Source organism: Carassius auratus, chromosome 46 (genome assembly GCF_003368295.1).
Source record: "Carassius auratus strain Wakin chromosome 46, ASM336829v1, whole genome shotgun sequence".
Taxonomy (NCBI): Eukaryota; Metazoa; Chordata; class Actinopteri; order Cypriniformes; family Cyprinidae; genus Carassius; species Carassius auratus.
The window spans coordinates 10522459-10541842 of NC_039288.1; the positions used below are offsets into that span (position 1 = coordinate 10522459).

The window sequence follows — 19384 nt, forward strand, 5'->3', positions numbered from 1 at the left end:
TATATATATATATATATATTTTTTTTTTTTTTTTTATGTGTTTGAAAGACAAAAGCATTCCAAAGATCTAGTAATACTTGGCTATATAATACACCGAGTGAAAATTAAAACTAAAAATGAATGTGTTCATCACGTTGTTGTGCAATGTTGAAACTTCTTAAACCAGAAATGTTTTAATCAGTGGTCAAATGCTGTGTAGCCCTCTGACTGGTGACTCGTCTTAGTGGGAATGTCCACAAAACTGGAAGACTTTCTGAATGAATACAAGTGGTAGGCTAGAGGAACATTTAAAAGATGAAAAAGAGAAAATATAATTATATAATAATTAGAAAAATCAATATACTGGTATCAAATTTGGGGATTCTGATTACGTAATTCAGATTACATATAATCACTTATATCCAGCTCTGATTATGCCTGCCCTGGAGGAGGCGTGGCTCTTTATTCTCCTAAAGCGCGTTCTCGGGACTACCAGAGGGGGCGCGCATGCGAGCACAGCAGTGGGTGTCAGAAAAGAGGAGGTGCATGGCGTGATACGCATCTCTCATTTGAGTTTGTGTGTGCGTGCGTGTGTTGTATGTGTGGAGGGGAAGCGCAACACACGTTGTGATATTCGCACTTCTAAACTGAGCTAGAACCAACTTTATTTCCCACTACTTTCGCTTTCATCGAGCGGAGGAGGACGTTCCGGAGTTTTTGTTTTAGGAGTAAGAAGGCAAATCCTCGGCTGTGGAGGAATAATGTCGGCGTCGTCGGCGAAAGTGAGCCGAAAGGAGCAGAACTCGAATCACGACGGAGCGGACGAGACCTCGGGTAAAGTAATGGCGGCCTCCTGCGCACCGCCATTTTCAGTAACTTACAATTCTTGCGTTTAAAGCACGAATATCAATTTTAACTAGCCGCTTGGTGTTTATTTTAACATTTAAACAAAGCCCGAGTTACCCAACAAAAGTCTTTTTTTGCGGTGAAATTTCAGCCAAGGGGTGTTGCGCGCACCGGAGGCCATGTTTCCTTGCGCGGCGGCTTCATTGTGCCACGCGCGAAGAACATTGCGCTAGCGCGCCATTTAATTTATAAAAACAGTATAGTTCCTGGTTGTTTCCACTTATGTATGTGCTTAGCTCTGTGTTAAATACAATGTGGCTCGAGTGTTATTTGTGCATTGCATTGCGCCCATGTTGTGTGTTAATAGACTAACTGCTTATTGTGTCTCCCCCGCCATCACGAGCCGTTCCCACATTTGTCATTGAACCATGCTGCCGCTGCATCACAAATCACTGTAAATGTGTTCAATGACGCTCAATTGGGTCAAAACGACTTTCTAATCCGATCTAACTGTTAATGCATGGCAATAATGTGTAATTCATTGGGAGGAAGGTAAATCTGGCCCAGCGCGTGGCCTCCTCCTCTGTTTAAACCTCGCGGCCTTGCGCAGCTATTGCTGAAACTGCACCGGATTGAGCCGGTTGTTTGGCGTTAACACCTCGGTTTCACTTTTAACTTCTCTTGTGTTTTTGAATCGAATATTCGATAATGTTGCTTTATTTTGTTAGTTTGATTTAAGAAATAGATCGTGTTTACATTGTGCAAATGCATTGTTAAGTGTAAAGTGGCATATGCAATTATTTGTGAAGTTGTGCTTTTATGTTAGTCCGTATATAAGGATTGCTTGCACATGCAATTTTGTCCTTATTTTTTGTAGGACAATTATGCATTTTAATGGCATAGTGAATTAGCATTTTTGTTAATCTTTCTGTTTATTGCATTTCAGAAAAAGAGCAACAGGAGGCAATTGAACATATTGATGAAGTACAGAATGAAATTGACAGGTGAGTTTGCCAGTGCTGCTCAGGTATCATTTGTTAGCTCATTTAATTTTTTTTTTCCTGCTTCTGTTGCTTTGCTCAGATTGAATGAGCAGGCGAGTGAGGAAATCTTAAAAGTAGAGCAGAAGTACAATAAGCTACGTCAGCCGTTCTTCCAGAAGAGATCAGAACTTATAGCCAAAATTCCAAACTTCTGGGTCACAACATTCGTCAACCATCCACAAGGTGAGAAGATGCATACAATACTGAGACCATTTGAGGGTGATGTTAAATATTGTTGGTTTCTGATATGGTTCATATATTCTATTCTAATGAATTGTTTCTGATTAATAGTCTCAGCCTTGCTCGGTGAGGAGGATGAAGAAGCACTTCATTACCTGACCAGGGTGGAGGTCACAGAGTTTGAGGACATCAAATCAGGTTACAGAATAGATTTTGTAAGTACCCTTTTTCATCTGGTCGAGTCTGAGAGTAATAAACAGCTATGACCAACGAAGGTCTGACCTGTAATTTTATCTTATCTGCAGTACTTTGATGAAAATCCATACTTTGAAAACAAAGTCCTCTCAAAAGAGTTCCACTTGAATGAGAGTGGTGACCCATCTTCAAAATCCACTGAAATCAAATGGAAGGCTGGAAAGGTGGGTTAGCTATGTCTTTTTTTTTTTTTGCTGTGGGAATGCTGTTCCTTTTTGGGTGTACGTTAACTTTATGTACGTTGCAGGACCTGACGAAGCGTACTGGACAGACACAGACCAAGGCAGGGAAGAAAAGGCAACATGAAGAGCCAGAGAGTTTCTTCACCTGGTTCACCGATCACTCCGATGCAGGGGCTGATGAACTCGGAGAGGTCATTAAAGATGACATCTGGCCCAACCCTCTGCAGTACTACCTGGTATGAAATATTATTATTATTATTATTGCATTACTGCAGGTGTGTATTAGCCATAGCATGTCAGAACTTGTATTTATCTTTTTCTCTCTCTCAGGTTCCTGATATGGATGATGAAGAGGGTGAAGGCGAGGAGGAAGATGATGAGGAAGAGGAGGGTTTGGAGGACATTGATGAAGAAGGGGATGAGGAAGAGGGAGAGGAAGATGAAGAGGAGGATGATGGAGAAGATGGTGAGGTGAGAATTATTCAGCGCTTTAGGGAAATTCCACTCTTTAATGCATGAGTTTATATGCAGACATTGATCTAAAATGTATTTATCAATTTATCAAAAGCTGGCTTAAGTTTGACCCCCAAATATTTTCCCTTTCTTTTTTTCAGGATGATGGGGAGGATGACTAAAGGCTGATAAGGACATATTCCAACACTCGCACCTGTTCTTTCCTTTTCGAAGTCATCCTCCAACCATGGGAGCAAAAAGCTTTGTTTTTACTTTTTCTTTTTTTTGTGCTCCATCTTCTGTTCTACTGAAGCCTCTCCTGTCCTGACCATGTCTAAACCCTGTTAATTCCCTGGACATACAGTTCCTGCATCGGAAAACTAGTGGCATCTCGTTGCTGAAGCCTCTTGCGTCATCTTTAATTACAACCATCTCCAAAGACAAATGCAAAATATTAACAATCTGCACGTCATCCTCTGTAGACTAAACTTAAATAGCAGTTTATATATTAAGTATATGAAAAGATTTTTTTCTGTGAATGGTTGTGAGTTGAAGTAATAAGCCATGGTGCAGTGATCTAATCATAGCGTACATACCTAGCCACTTTTTCTTTTTGTATATTTTCTTTACTGCAGAGGTGGGCCCCAAAGAGTTGACACTGTTTTTCTTATGTGATGTATCGGACAAAAGGAAAGCACCAGCTAGCTCCTGTCACCTCTTGTAAATGTTTTGGGGTCAATATCAGGGTATGGCAGTTGTTATTGTTGACGGTTCAGTGGGGTCGGGTGGGGCGAGTGGGCATTTGACACATCAACATTTGGGTTTATGTTGATTGAATTTTCATTGTAATGTTTTACAGACACCCATGAGGTTTGAAACATTTTTAATAAAAACAAAACAAAAAAACTTCCTCTTGTAATTTTGAGCTTGGCTAATTAAAGGATTATTTAAATGAGATAATAAAGCCTGTAGAATCTTAAAGAACTCTACAACTGGTCTTTTCTCCACCTGTTTTCTTCTTTTGGAGATGTACAAATGAACGTGTTTAAGAGAATAAGGTGTTTTTATACACTTATTTAAAAAATTTTGGTACACCTTTAAACCTGTTTTTTTTTAATAATTTAGCTTAATTTTGATTTGTATCTCATCAAAGGTTAGAATTTTTTACTGCTTTGAGCTCTAACGAGTTTGGTTAAAAGGAGACATTTAATCACTGATTTGGGTCTAAAACGGAATAGTTTAACCCATTTTGATTTATTGGCATGTCATTTTCCATGAACAGTATATTACATGTCTTCTAAAAATATCCACTACATTTTGATTTAATGATATGGGGGAAAATATATACATTTTATTATTATTAATAGTGATTTTATATATATATATATATATATATATATATATATATTTATGTTGGGTTAGATGTTGATCATTTATGGTGAAGGTTATGTACACCGAATTGCAGGAAACCCAAGGGAAACGAATGTTTTATCACTTCAAATTATTAATGATAAGATATATTTCTTGAAGTTTAATCATAATGGATTTATTTTAATATAAAGAGAAATGGGTTTGATTTCAATTAATTAATCTTATTCTACTAGTTGCACGTTTATCGCATGATATTTTAGAACGGACATGTGAGAAAAAAATCACCTTCATAACAACAACATTACATTATTTCGTGATTAATGAAAACAATAGTTTATATTAGACGCCAAGCAGTTATTATGTGTTTGTTTATGACCGGTTATACTTTCCTGTGCCTGTCAGTTGTACATATAATATTTAGTCAGTATGACTTTTGAAAACGTTCACGTGTTCTTTTTATGAAGCATTTCACCAACTAGTGTTGATTTAGTTTTAGATTTTTTCAAAGCCCAGATGGCACCGAATTGTAAGAACGACCCAAGAAAAATATCATTTTATAATGTAAAACTGAAACTGCTCCGAGTAGGTTGACCAATCAGAAGCTAGCACCAGTGACGTACGATAGACAGCAAATCATTGATTGGCTCAGTGTATCCATGGCAGCGCAGTCACGGATGTCACATCCAGGATAACAATGGAGGAACGAACAGTTCTGTGCAGTGGCCAAATACAATAAAATATCGTACAAAATTAGCAACGATAAGTGTTTTTCCTACAACAGAAGCAGATTTTGATTCGTCAAACATAAAACCTTTTTACATACAACGAATAACCAGCAAATCGTGCTTTATGGAAATAATCGCTAGCTCCCAGCTAACGGTAACGTCTTATTGGGACTTAAGCATTTTGTAGAGATATAAACATACGTTTTTTGGTCTGAGATAAAGGTTAAATAGTTTATTCTCGCTAGCTGAAAAAGTTGAAACATGTTCACGGATGAAACTCTTGACATAATTGGTGCCGAGTCGACATGGAGAAAGTCACATCAGCAAACACAAGAATCAGTAAGTGAACATTTGCCAGAATATTCATGCTTTTGTAAATATCAAGTCCTTTTGTGTGACGATATATCGTGTGTCTTTTATTCCCGCACAGAGAAGCTGTCAAACTCTTCCAGTTGACACAGCAGAGGTTGAAACACAAGCCAGAGATGTGTCAGACAACAGCACCCAGACACAAGACCAGATCAGTCAAACACTCTCTCTAGATCGAGACATATCGGACTTTCCTGGTTTGCTGGACTTCTTGCATAAAGTTGAAGACATAGTTATCAAAGAACTGGTGAAAAACTCCAAGAGCCATGCTTTTGATGGGTTTCGAGTGAACTGGGAGGATCAGACCGAGTCGGTGAGAGCCTTGAATGCAAAAATATATTAATAAATCGTTTCATAATTGTTAAAATGATTTTGCAGCTGGTGATTTCTTTTTGCACAGGTGTCTTGCATGTACCGTCTTCAGCATGTTGAGGCTCAGGAAAGGGGTCTGCAAGTCACCGGCGTGTCCTGGAACTGCACCGGCTCGGTCATAGGCTGTGGATTCGGCCGGTAACAGCTCTTTCCCCATACAGACACATAAAACCTCCTGCCGTCGTGATTAAAGCAGTTTTAATGTTGTATTTTTGGGGTTAGTGTGGATGATGGTGATTGGAGCAATGAGAAGGCTTATGTGTGCACATGGAACCTGGACCGGCAGAACCTGAACCCAAAGCGGCCGGATGTGATCATAGACGTGCCCACTCCAGTCATGTGTCTGTGCTTCCATCCTGTCAGACCGTCCGTGGTTGCTGGTATGGAAATACATTTACAAAATCACATGCTTTTCAATTTTTTTTTCTTTTTATCCCTTAAAGAATGACTCTCACACACACACAGCTAGGTCATATTTTACCTCATAACCAAATAATCATAAAATGTGTAATATTTTTCAAATAAATGCTTTTCATTTGAACTTTTGAATTGGGCATAAGATACTTTTTTTAAATATATATATCATTCTGAAGAGCTGTAAGTCTTAAAGTCTAAAAGAAAAATCTAATTTGTGCAAGTGATATTCTCCTTGTATTTTTATACTGCAGTATTTGCCACTTATATTTAAAAGTGGAATCCAAACCCTCCGTTGTTACGGATAAATAAATATTGCTGCCTCAATTGGTCCTGTGGCTCAGCTGGTCATCTTTACTGTCATTAGGGGGGCTGTACAGTGGTGAGGTGGTGGTCTGGGACACCAGCCGCTCACAGGACCTCATTCTGGCTCAGACAGGAATGTCTGCAGATACCCACCGTGAACCAGTTTTTCAGGTGTTTAACATATTAAATAAAAAGTCTGAAATCTGATCAATAAGTTTTCAGTTATCCATACATAACTGCAGATTATTTGTGTGTGCACAGGTCAGCTGGGTCCCAGGAGCTCGCAGAGGGGAGTTTATGGTACTGAGCGCCGGTTCAGGAGGAAGAGTTCTGTTGTGGACTGTTGATGGAGCTGAAGCCAAACTCATCTTGAGTTCTGGATATGCCCTTGTTCAACAGCAGGTGCCTCAGTGTGGAGCAGCAAGCAGGGTGGGTGTCACAATATGGTCTTGGCAAAAAAAATATTTTGTAAAAATGGCCAACTGTCCAGTTTTCCTTGTGAAGATGATGTAATGAAACATATATCCTAATGAACCACATGGTTTTTACACAAATTAATGTACCGGATTTTTCGGACTATAAGTCGCACCTGAGTATAAGTCGCATCAGTCCAAAAATACGCCATGAAGAGGAAAAAAACATACATAAGTCGCACTGGACTGTAAGTCGCATTTATTTAGAACCAAGAGAAAACATTACCGTCTACAGCCACGAGAGGGCGCTCTATGTCTTCAGTGGGAGACTATAGGATCACTGAGCAGCATAGAGCGCCCTCTCGTGGCTGGAGACGGTAATGTTTTCTCTTAGTTCATTTCTCTCGGTTCATGTCAAATTAATTTTGATAAATAAGTCGCAGGACCAGCCAAACTATGAAAAAAAGTGCGACTTATAGTCTGGAAAATACGTAATTCTTTTTAGATATGATATCTTATCATTACTATAATGATCCCAGATAAAGAATGTGCTACTTTTATGACTTTTTTTTATGACCTGGTGGATCTCAAAAAGCCTGTCATATACAAGTTACATTTATGCTCAAAATCATTAGAAAAATCTAACAAATTATACTAATGATTAAAAATTGTTTTTTACATGATGAAATTTTTGGTAAATAGTATGTGACAATTTTTATTTTTTTAATATTTTGATACAGGTTTTATCTTTGGCATTTTTTTTTTTTTTGTTATTTAAACCTTAGGTAAAATTTTAGTTATGTTGTCATGTGTATTTGTCTTTTTTTTTATATACGTCTGTAAAGGTTTTATAATTTTATATATATATATATATATATATATATATATATATATATATATATATATATATATATATATTTTTTTTTTTTGATTATTTAATTGTAAGTTTTTATGTTAACAGTGCAATAATATAATATAATATACGAATACAATATGGGATGGAATATGACCACATTTTTGAGCATTCCACCCTAGTAATACAACACAATTTTCTCTCCCTGAAGACCCGAGGTAGTACCACTATAGGAGTAACCTCTGTTGCACTTTCCCCGTGGGACCTGGACACATTCCTGGTGGGCTCAGAGGGAGGCCTTGTGCTCAAATGCTCCTTTAGCAGTGAGACAGTGTCAGCAGTGCCCCCTGATGGTGAGAGCGTGACACTGCGGGCCCCCGTGCAATTCTCTTTCTCACCACTGGGGGGCCCTGTACACTCAGTTCACTTCTCACCGTTCCATAGGTGAGCTTTGTGATGTATTTTGTACTGTTATTAACTTATTATAATATATACTTTAAGGCTTATTGGCAGTAATTGTAACACTGGTGTTTCTGAATTTAGGAATCTGTTTGTAAGCGTCGGCACAGATGGTTTGGCTCACCTGCACACTGTGCTCCAGCCCCGTCCCCTGCTGTCTCTACGGGTGTCCGATTCATACGTGTTTGGGGTGAGGTGGTCACCTACACGCCCTCTAGTCTTTGCTGCAGCCACAGGACAGGGTGAGATGTTGGTAATTCTCCAAAAGGCCAGTAAATATAGAGCAGATCTATACTGGATACATGTATAAAAATATATTAATGCTGTTTATTATTAATATAATATTGTTAAGTATAATATTAGACATGAATATTTTAATAAATTGTTTTAATATAGATAAAAAGGCATGGTCTGAAGATATTTTATAATAATTAGAAATGTAAACTCTTCACTGGCAGGTTTGGTCCAGATGTTTGATTTGGGTCGGAGGTCTTTAAGGCCAGCTGCCACAGTTGACCAGAACACAAGTGGTCAGCCAACATACTGTCTGGAGTTCAACCCCAAACACACAAATCTGATGGCAGTGGGTAATGCAGATGGTAGTGTCAACATCTGGCAGCTCAGTGCCGAGTTAACAGAACAAGGTGCCAAGGAGACGGCAGTGCTAGAACAGTTGGCCAATGAGGTGGTGGACTGAGTCTGTTTGAGCTTCCTCTTTTCAGACTGTCCTGATCAGGCTTGAGCATTCTTAAAAACACATTCACATATCTTCAACTGTATATTTACACTGTAAAATAAAAAACACTTGACAATTCCTTCCAGTTATAACCAGTAGCGTTTATTTAAGCACACTGCAGTCTTGTGGGTGATGTTACAGCATATCCTCTCTATAGGTTAGTTAAACAAAGCAAAGCACTTAACAGCTAAAACAACCACAATAAAATGTAGACAGATCCACTAAACTATTGTTAGTGAAGCATGAAGAAGTGTCAGATAAATACGCAGAGTTAAGAGTGATAGCAAGATACAGATATTGTTATAGAGCATTTCAATTCAGATCCATGCAGTTAGGCTGTGTGTTCTTGTGAAGGGGGGAAAACGCATCCCGATTGGTCACTGGCAGGATGCGGGGAATCAGTTGACAAAGAGCGAGCGGGTGAATTCCACAAAGTCGAAAGCTGACGGGATCTCGCGGCCCTTGCTGTCCATGTAGGGTTTCATATGGGAAATGCAGTAGTCTGCCTGTTCCTTTGTCAGGTTCTGGAAACACAGAAGGTCGTTAAAATCATCTTTCTAACAACCCAAAAATGAAACTGATCTAAAACTCCTTTTTTTATAAATGGCATGGGTTTGATATTTTGTACCTGGTAGAGTTCTTCCTTGGTGACGTAAGGTTTGTTCTCGGCACTGAGAGCACGGAAAGCGCTCTCGATCTCCTCGCTTGACTTCACGTTCTCTGTTTCTCGGCTGATCATGAAGGCCATGTACTCCTGCAAGGACACGTTTCCATCCCTGAACCAAACAAACCGATGTGAGCTCCATGACAGAAACAACAGAATATTGAGCTCATCCACAGATGATGTTTCTCACCTGTTTGGATCCACTATGTCGAGGATGGACTCGAACTCGGGGTCTGGTTCTCCTTCTTCAACCATGGGCAGGTCGTAGCCCAGTGACCGCAGGCAGGACTTGAACTCTTGGTGATTGAGACGGCCAGATTTTTCTTTGTCGAAGTGCCTGAGAAACAAACATTTCTGTTAAGTTGCCAGAACACTTAAGTTTAACATTTTAATGTTTTTATTTTCTTTAAAGTTAATTGCTCACTTGAACATCATGCTGAATTCCTTCAGGGCATCTTCTGTTACTCCTGTAGTGTTTCTAGAAGATAATTACAATAATTAATAAATAATAACAACAGTGTATTCAAAAATAAATTCTAATTCAAATGATCAAAAATGGTTTTAGTATGATATAATAGAAAAGTGTTGTGGACTGGTTGAGAAGTGGCACCTGGCTTGGATCTGTTGTTCCAGGTTGTGTTGCATTCTCATGCCCAGCTGGTCGAGTTGGTCCCACTGTTGGGCCAGACCCACGGTGCTGTGTTCTGTGTATTTATTGTCCAGGATCAGCGCCTCCTCCATGGCTGCTCCCAGATCCTCGATCTTCTTCAGCTGACTGCGCATGGCACGAATCTCCTGGTGCTTGCGCTGCAGAAAAAAACCCAAGGGTTAAGACATGAGAACAGAGCAGTACATTTATTACTGTCTTGGGTTTAAAGCTTAGAAAAGTGTTTTAATGTGTTCTTTCCTAAAGACATCTAAAGTGAACTGTTGAATTCCCATGATCTTTCCATAACTTTCTAGTCATTTATAATGGATGGATTTTAAAAAAACTACTTTATATAAATAGGGCACACACAGTAACATTTAAAGAAAAACTTCAGTCAGCATGACTACAAAAATTTTACACACTATACTTTACAAAAATAAATTTCTTTAGAGATCAACAGAACTTTATTTTATATTATTTTATAAAATGTATATTTTTAGGATTTTATCAATTTGCATGGCCTGGGAAAGCTTTCTGACTAAATCTAAAATTAAACTGTGTTCCGATGATGAACCGAGGTCTTGGAATGACATGAGGGTGAGTTATTAATTACATAATTTTAATATTTGGGGGAACTAACCCTTTAATGAAAATAAAAAAAAATTATTAAGCTTTGCAAAAAATATTCAGCAGTTTAAATATTCAACACTAAATTTTCAACACTGATAATAATCAGAAAAAGCTGAACATTCAGCTTTGCCATATAAAATACATATAAATTGAAAGGATGCTTTGAACAGCAGTGTGCTACTGATTTGAACTAATACACTAATGCGGATTCATTTTGTAATTCCAAATCGATCAGCTTCATTAAAAAGATATCAAACATCCATTTACTGCTCTCAAACTCACCTTAGTGGCCTCTAGCTGGGACTCTAGAGTTCCGGATTCTTCCACCATGCAGGACCTGCCCCACACACAGAATGATGAAACCAGCAGCAGGAGCCCGAGAGCACAAGACACATCCACCCAAAATCATCTCACTCACTCCACATGCCAGTCTACACCTTACAAGAGCGTCTCTCACTAGACTAGCTCAGTTATTAGGTCATTATCAGGAACAAAACCAGTTGTGTTTTCCAGGGATTTAGAAAGGTCTGTTTTATATGACTCCGGATTATGCTACTTTGTTTAAATGGTTTGCACAACCTGTCATTACATCTGGTTATGTAACCTACATGTTCCTGAATTTCTTGTACCTGATAATAGGACTTACCAATTGTTTTGTTGTAGATATGGAGTACAAACAATGAAGCCATCCCAGAATGCAACTACAGTAAGAAAGTCATGCTAATGAAGCCAAATTATATCCATGGTAATGCAGACCATGCTTGATTAGGGCTGCTGTCAGCAGGGTTAGAAACTTCTATATTTGTACCACTGCTTAGTTTTAAAAAGCAAAATGTGCAAAATCAAAGATTAGGAGTCTGACTGAACTAGCCATATTATAAATGTCTAAAAATGTCAATGCACAGCTGTTCAAATTCAGACCAGGAGATTGAAAAAGTCTAAAAGTACGTTTTCAATCATGGAAATCACACAGCTGTTTCCACCCTGGATCTGGTGCATGAATATTTCCCTCCAAATAACCGAAACATGGAAACAACAAAAAGGTTCAAGAATGAGATGAAGTGTTCACACTCCTCAACCTCGGTGCCAAATGAAGCCAGGCTCATTGGGTTAAGAAGCTGGAAGGGTTCATCTAAAAAAAAAAAAAGCCTCACATCCCAATGAATGTTAGTAAAAAGGAGTGAACACACACACATAAGAGCCTTTACAGTGGGTGTAAGACTCGAGTGCGTGAGGAGAAGAAAACCCAAAAGGTGTGGGGTGAGAGGTAAGAGGCCAATCATAGGAGGAAAAAAGGGAGAAGACCTTCCAGAAAGATCATCATCGACTTCATACTGAAAGACCCGGACTACCCTCCGATAGGCTATGCTATTCAGAGACGATGGAAGTGGGAGATGAAGAGGGAATGGAAAAAGAGTGAAAAAACAAAGGAATACATCTGGAAATATATAGTCAAAACATACAATAAAATATGCAAAAATAAATGTAAAGCGAGATAAAGTCCTTCTTGATGATCTTAAGACACCCTGTATTATTATTTTGATCCAAATTATTGTTCTACTCTAACCTGAAACTCACAAATTCCTGGTTTATTTTATACCAAATGTGTGTTTCTATCACGACAGTTCCTTGACATTCATTAAATGCTATTAAACAATACATACACACTCACTCACACACACACACACTATAGTAAAAGAGTAAAAAATGTGATATTAACCCATCCAGAAGGTATGTCCTGATTAGAAAAATGATTCCAAGCATCATTGTAGCAGTGAGAAGGCCGAAGGAATGGGGAAAGAGAGACAAATAGGGGAGGGAGAGAGAAAGAAACAGTTAAAACATTGAGCTGTGACATCGCCACTACTCAACACTCACATGAATGCTACTGTGATCAGCACAAAGCCTGCTGTAGCATATCAAGCACAGATGGGTTTATGTTCTGTGATCAATGTGAAGAACCATTCACCGATACAGACGACATGGCAAAGCAGGCAATGACTTAAAGACTGTAGTCACAAAAACAGTTGACATGAATACAAATGGGCGTCTAAGAAAGTTACATGGAGATCAGGAAAGCTTGATCAAATCCAAACAGATGTGTGTGATTTCATGCAATGGAAACAAATGTGTTGTATGTTGTGTGTGTTTGGTACTCGAGCATACAATAATACAATAATGACATAGAGAAATCAGCACTCTAAGTAGTGCATGCTGGTCCCCTGTACCTGGTCTCCTGCAGCCACTGGTGGAAAGCATTGGCATGTTGGGCAAACTCTTGTCTGAGTTTATCGTTCTCTTCCTGTCTCCTCTGCTCCTTCTGTAGCTCCAGCTCTCGCTCCTACAGAGGAAGTACAAAAATTATTTAACTACTTTATAAAAAAATTCAGTCATGCTTCAGGATCCCATCATCACCTTGATGATCTTTTGAAGGTTCCTCCAGGTCTCCTCGAGAGCCTCCATGGTGAACCAAGTGTATGGATTGGAGACCATATGGTAACTCTTGATCTGGCGATCAAGTTCTGCAAGTTGGCTGAAGTCGGCCTCTGCGGAGCTGAGCGAGGAGCGGAAGGCATCATGGGCCTCCCGCAGGGCTCTGATCTCCTCCAGAGAGTTGCACCTCACAGGGTCTGTCAGATCTTCTTCAGCGTTCTCAAACCAGCTGTTGAAGGCTGAAGCCTTCTTGGCAAAGGTGAGGAAGAGATCCTCAACCTGGATGGAGTAGCGAACAAGAGAACGGGAGTTTAAGACACACAAAACTCCCCATTCCTAACTTTAGGCAAAATTCCATTCTTCAAACCTTTCTGAAGTGCTCCTGGGCTTCCAGAAGCTTCTTCTTGCGGGCAGCGGAGTTAGACAGCAGCTGGTTCCAGCGCTTCATCAGGGTAGCATGACGAGCTTCAATGGCCTTGGATTGCACGTGTTTGGCTGCCAACAGCTGGTCTTTCAGGGCTGTGATGTTGGTGATGCCTTCCTGCTGGAAGGCCTGAAGCCCAGCATCAAAGGTTTCCTATGAAAGAGTGGAATAAAACAGTTACAGTAGTAAAGGACCTAGCTGTTTTACGACTTATGATTGCATTACACATTTTTTCAAATGCAATGTCACACCTGTTTAGTGAGAAGAGTCTGCACCGAGGACAGATCACGACCATAGTCATCAGTCTTCAGGCTGTTCTCCTTCTCACCTGATCAAGCCAGTCACATTTGAGTTACAGATTACAAAGCAGCAGAGAACACACTATTTCTTATCAAACCCTCTTTAAATGAAAGTTTCTTCACATTTGAATGAAATATCATTGACTCACCAATCCAGGACTCCACCACATCAGCCTTCCAGTTGAACTGAAGGAAGGCAGAGTTCTCATCCAGCTTAGACTTCCTCTGAGCTGCAGCGCTCTCCAGCTCCAACACCTTCCCACGCAGGGCTTTCATTTTAGCCATGATGTTCTCCACATTGTGGTTCTCCTGCACAATAGCAACAATATGATGAAATTTGACTAGCCGGTCACATTTTACTTTTAAGAACCCGTCTGTAATTAAGCATTAAACGGTCACTATATGGACTTTCTAAATGTTGAACTGTACCTTTCTGATAAGTTCATCTCCATTGGAACACACATCATTCACTCTGTCCCTGTGCACAGTAAAATCTGTTTCAAAAGCTTCGTGTTTCTTCAGCAAGCCCTAGAAAATAAAAGCCAAATGAATAAAAATGAAGACACAAGCTAATAACAGAAATATGGAGGTGTGTCTAAGATCAAGGGATAATCAGCTAAATGTGGTTTATAATTTTGCACCTGCACAGCTGCCAGAGTATCACCGTAATCCTCACTTCCAACCAGGTTCAGTTTCTCATTAATCCAAGCTTCCTCTTCCTCCACATTTGCCACAAACTGCTGGTATTCCAGCGACTCCTCAAGTCTCTGTCCACTAAAAACCAGAAACCAAATAATAATTGGTGAGATTTTTTTAATTATTGAAAAAAAAAAACATTGATACAAACATTACAAACTGATCAGAAAAAAAATAAATAAATAATAATATAATACAGCTCTCACCGAGCAGCAGCCAGATCTTTCAGTTCCCTCCAGTGCTCCACAAACTGGGCCAGCCTCTGCTGGATCTCCTCCTGTCCAATAGTGTTGTCGTCAGACAGCTTCTTCCCAGTTTCCAACACAGACTGCAAGGCCACAAAAATACAGTTAGCATTCAGAATGATGATTCAACTGGCTTTTAAAATGCTCTAAGCATTTGTGTGAACTGATATGTAACCATGATGCAGGTGCCCCTTCTTACCTGAATAGCCGGCTCGTGTGCTCCAAGCTCAGCCTCCAGCCTCTTGTGTTTCTTCCTCAGATTCTGTACTCCTGTCAAATCACGTCCGTAGTCCTCCGAGCTCACCAACAACTTCTTTTCCCTAATGGAAGCAATGAATTCAATCTAGTATACAGCCTCAAAAGAATGCAGTTAGTGTGATCGATTATCTAATCAATCACTCAGGATGATGTAATCCATACTTGATCCAAGATTCTTCATCGTCCAGATCCCTGAAGAACTGATGCAGACGATGCGACTCATTCAGCTTGGCACGGCGCCCAGCAGCCATGCTCTTGATTTTGCTAAAGCGTCCGTTAACGGCATCACGCTTATCCTTAACCAGAGAGGTGTCGAAGGCATTGCTGGCCATCAGACTGTCAGCCTGGCCATTAAGATCCTTCAGACGATCCTATAAGATCACAAAAACAAGCATTAATCAGAATATACTGGATTTTGGATATAACCTAAACGAGTGATCCCTGATCAGTATGTCTGAAGAGCTACCTCATGAGCAGAGATGTCAGCCTCCAAAAGCTGGTGCTTCTTAAGCAGATTGTTGACGGAGGCCAGATCTTTGCCATAATCCTCAGAGGCAAGAAGAGCCTCAACCTAAGAGCACATGAAAAATGTGTATGGATATTGTTATGATTATTATTTTTACATTTATATTTTTCATTATTTACGTCAAGACCTACTAAGAATTATCCTAAGTCATATATCAATACCTCAGACAACCAGAAGTCAAAGTCCTTAATGGCCAGTGTTGAAGTTCTGCTGCTTGTTTGCCTCCTTCAGTTTTTGGCTCTTCTCAGCAGATTTGTTGACAAGGAACTGCCACTGCTCATCCAGAGCATTAAGACGAGCCTGGAGAGCAAATATGAGAATGCAAATTGAGCACAGACTGTAACTCACCATCTGCCTATTTCTGAAATACTTCTAAATTTGTTACCTTTACAGCATCCTCACTTCCAGCACAGGCACCTCTCTGGATGAGAGCATTGCCCGTGTCAATCACCCCACGGATACGATCAGCATTAGCGTGTAACTCGGCCTCAAAAGCCTGGTGCTTTCTGGTGCTTGCTCTGAAAGTGTCAAGAAAGCGAATACAGCAAAACTGAGCCACACAGTGAAGTCATGCATGGGTGCGGCTTTGAAAAAGCAATAGCTTGGTTTTGTATCTAACTCTGCTAAACTTGTATTTAAAATAAGCATAAAAAAGTGAAGTGACTGAATTAACAAACCACCAAACAAGGACCAAACATGTAACATGGAACTCATACTGTGAACAGGACACAATCAAAGCCTGATGGAACATTTAATAAAATGAACTGGACAGCATCCAGCACACAATGAACTCTGTGCGGAAACCTAGGAGGAGTTGGGGTGTTTTGTTTGAGATCATTCCACATTTTATAATCACCCAGAGAGAATGGAAGCAGGAAAAAGCAATTCCAAACGGCTTATCTAAAGCATTTGCTGATACACTCAAGAAAGCCGGGCTGCTGGTACTGTAACTGCTTATGGATTCTGGCTGTAGCACACACGTAACAGATTCTGTTGTTTTAACACTATTCCACAAGAAGCAAAGCAGAATTACTTGTTTGAAAGCACCTCTCCACTTTCTCTCTCTGGGTTGACACAGGATTGGGGGCTATGTTCGGAATAGCACTCTAACATACTACGTGTTCTACTTTTGCAGCATGCCATGTTCGATGTATTCTGTAAAACCTGTATGCATTTAATATCTGAATGATTTACTATATTTTGTAAAATGTGCAGTACAATTAGGACACACTAGCCAAGTTTCCACTGTCGGGCCTAAACCGGGCGTGCTAGTGCATGCCAGGGCCACTCGTGTTTCCACTGTCAATTCCGGGGCTTGATCGTGCCTCGATAAATAAATAAAATAAAAATATATTTCTGTGTGATTAATTTGAGTCCTGATAAATGATCTATGATCAATGTTTCACGTATTCTATAGTAAAACATAGATGCTTTTGAATTTAAATATTTAACAAAGCATGCAAACAAATGGCTGCTTTTATGATGTTCGTTTTGTGATCGCGCTAGTTCCAGTGACTTATTTCTTAGTTTTCTGATAACTTCTCTTTGTTGGTGAAATTATGAGGTTGCACAACTTGACCTTTATTGGCCCGTCACAAACTAAAAACTTTTTTGCGATATTTATGATAAAATGTGATTTAAAAAGGCTGTTTACATCACATATAGTATATGCGTTTATCAAATGTGTAATGTGTTCTGTTTCACATAGTAGTTCATAAAATGGTAGGCAGCATAAAGCATATAATTCTACTACACTATTCTGAACACAGCCAGAAATTGTCTTTCGCATACTACTTTTTGTTATAGTTTACTCTTAGTTCCACAACACTGTGAGAAGTTCAGCTTTTCTGTGTGGAACAAATTTAAACCAAGACATCCCAACTTCAATGAAAACAACAAAATGGAGGCCACACCCAGAAATAAAAAAATTAAATTATGGCAACAATGGGGGCGCAGGAAGGGACAAACAACTGATGATGCTGTACAAAGCGACACATATAATAGACATATCGGAACTCAAAATACACATTTACAGACAAAACAATAAGACAATAAACAAGTGGAGAGAGCTTTTTGGGGTTAGTTAGCTCTGGCCACACACTGCACTTACCAGCAGCTTGGACAGCTAGAAACAGACAATGGGAACACAGACAGAATTTCAGTTTAATTTCCTATATAATAAAACACTTGGGGTTGAGGCGGGGATAATATGAGAAACACATTTTAATTTGCACCTGAATATATCAGGTATTAATATATTTACAAGATTAGACTTAGGTGGGATATTCACCTTAATAGCATGTTTGAAAAAATATGCACTTATCTGTCCAGAGATTGATACCTGAAATTTGATGTTACCTGGATATTGGTGGGGTCCTTGTAAGACTCGTCGGTGGCGGTTTGGAGTTTCTCACTGATCCATGCTTCAATTTCATCCACATCTCTGCTGAACTGCTGCAGAGTCTGGGACTCACCCAGCTTAGAGCGTTTCTCAATCATTTGAGCCTTGAGACGGCGCCACCTGGAGGTCAAAAGGACATACTGCTTTAACATAAATCACACATTTTGGACAGATTCACTCAGTGAGAGCAGTATCAAAATGAACCCCAACCTGTCTAAGACCTCATTACGGCGGTTAAAGATCTCGGGTTTGGCATAGTGGTCAGCGCTAATAAGCTGGTCAGCAAAAGACTGCAGTGCTGCAATTTTCTCTTCCTGTGAGCAGAGACAAATCAAATAATTCAAAATCAAATGAAGTTGAGCTTGACTGCATCATATCACAATGGCGCTTGCTGACCTGCACATTGATAGCCTTATCAAAGTCTTCATGTTTCTTGATGAGAGCCTCCACGCTGTCCAGGGAATCCCCCTTGTCATCGCTGGCCAAGAAGGCCTCGCGAGCTGCCATCCAGTTCTCAGCCTGCTCACAGTCACGGTTGAATAGCTGCGGGAGACAAAGAAAAATAAGATATTTACCATCTTCAAGTGTCCAAGTTTTGTGTATAAATTGTATACATGGTCCTTGCTAACCTGAAGCTCCAGGCACTGGTCCAGCATCATCCTGCGCTGGACCCAGGCCTTCTCCAGGTCAGCACGTTCCTGTTCAAGAGCCTCCAGCTTCTGTTGGATTTCAGGGCTGGCGTAGTGGCCACGGGCAAGCAGCTGCTGTCCAAATTGCTCAAATGCCTGGAACGTGCCTGCACGAGCATCTATCTCAGTGCGATGTTCCTACAGAATGTAAATATGTGAGCGTTTAACATATTTCATGGGAAAACAGGGTTTTGCTAAATATTAACAAAAGAAACTCATCTTATAAACAGCAACTGTAACAAAGTACATATCATAGGTGTTTTTAAGTACCTGATGTCTCTCCAACAGGGCTTCAGCTCCAGTGACGTCCTTGGCCATCTCATCTGAAGACACCAGCCCTCTGATTCCATTGATCCAAGACATGAGATCTCTGGGAGAGAGAAGCACAGATTTGTTTAGTCTGTTCATTATTACTGCTCTGATGTCATAAGGCCAGGACACACCAAGCTGGCTTCAAAGAACTAGTGGCGAGGAAAGCCAATTGTGGTTCTCATCTCGTGCAGACTGTCACTGA

General features: G+C 39.9%; 3 protein-coding genes across 5 annotated transcripts; 2 read left to right on the top strand and 1 right to left on the bottom strand.

The window, feature by feature from the left end:
* The first annotated feature begins 496 nt into the window (after positions 1-496).
* LOC113064139 (protein SET) lies at positions 497-3845 on the top strand. 2 transcript variants are annotated; one of them, XM_026234730.1, is made up of 8 exons: positions 497-813; positions 1772-1829; positions 1909-2051; positions 2160-2263; positions 2354-2467; positions 2551-2721; positions 2816-2956; positions 3100-3845. In XM_026234730.1, exons 1-8 carry the CDS (start codon positions 741-743, stop codon positions 3118-3120), a joined length of 825 nt encoding a protein of 274 aa, XP_026090515.1. In that variant the 5' UTR covers positions 497-740; the 3' UTR covers positions 3121-3845. The 2 variants fall into 2 exon arrangements, with proteins under 2 accessions (XP_026090515.1, XP_026090516.1); XM_026234731.1 differs by having other exon boundaries at positions 2816-2951.
* Positions 3846-4963: 1118 nt separating this feature from the next.
* Positions 4964-9227, top strand: LOC113064141 (WD repeat-containing protein 34-like). Of its 2 annotated transcripts, XM_026234733.1 has the most exons (10): positions 4964-5188; positions 5280-5373; positions 5465-5716; positions 5804-5913; positions 5998-6155; positions 6557-6666; positions 6757-6924; positions 7973-8205; positions 8305-8462; positions 8679-9227. In XM_026234733.1, the coding sequence occupies exons 2-10, from the start codon at positions 5296-5298 to the stop codon at positions 8915-8917; spliced, it is 1506 nt and encodes a 501-aa protein (XP_026090518.1). In that variant the 5' UTR covers positions 4964-5188; positions 5280-5295; the 3' UTR covers positions 8918-9227. The 2 variants fall into 2 exon arrangements, with proteins under 2 accessions (XP_026090518.1, XP_026090517.1); XM_026234732.1 differs by having other exon boundaries at positions 4964-5373.
* LOC113064142 (spectrin alpha chain, non-erythrocytic 1-like) lies at positions 9037-19292 on the bottom strand. Its single transcript, XM_026234735.1, is given in 28 exon segments — positions 9037-9480; positions 9585-9732; positions 9811-9957; positions 10045-10098; positions 10231-10427; positions 11182-11236; positions 12620-12637; positions 13128-13240; positions 13315-13611; positions 13700-13909; positions 14008-14084; positions 14205-14364; positions 14485-14583; positions 14697-14829; positions 14958-15079; positions 15196-15316; positions 15417-15625; positions 15721-15825; positions 15942-15971; positions 15973-16080; positions 16166-16286; positions 17069-17079; positions 17891-17905; positions 18139-18301; positions 18392-18495; positions 18578-18724; positions 18811-19008; positions 19141-19292. Coding segments are annotated over 28 exon segments (3426 nt in total). The 5' UTR covers positions 19279-19292; the 3' UTR covers positions 9037-9354.
* Between the last annotated feature and the right edge of the window lie 92 nt (positions 19293-19384).

What these genes read in the sequence shown, in the direction of transcription:
- LOC113064139 (XM_026234730.1), top strand. Translation starts at nt 741, where the DNA reads ATGTCGGCGTCGTCGGCGAAAGTGAGCCGAAAGGAGCAGAACTCGAAT. An exon ending in ATTCGTCAACCATCCACAAG is followed by an intron (nt 2,052 to 2,159) that starts GTGAGAAGATGC and finishes TCTGATTAATAG; the next exon opens with TCTCAGCCTTGCTCGGTGAG. An exon ending in ACCCTCTGCAGTACTACCTG is followed by an intron (nt 2,722 to 2,815) that starts GTATGAAATATT and finishes TCTCTCTCTCAG; the next exon opens with GTTCCTGATATGGATGATGA.
- LOC113064141 (XM_026234732.1), top strand. Translation starts at nt 5,296, where the DNA reads ATGTTCACGGATGAAACTCTTGACATAATTGGTGCCGAGTCGACATGG. An exon ending in ATAGGCTGTGGATTCGGCCG is followed by an intron (nt 5,914 to 5,997) that starts GTAACAGCTCTT and finishes TTTTGGGGTTAG; the next exon opens with TGTGGATGATGGTGATTGGA. An exon ending in ACCGTGAACCAGTTTTTCAG is followed by an intron (nt 6,667 to 6,756) that starts GTGTTTAACATA and finishes GTGTGTGCACAG; the next exon opens with GTCAGCTGGGTCCCAGGAGC.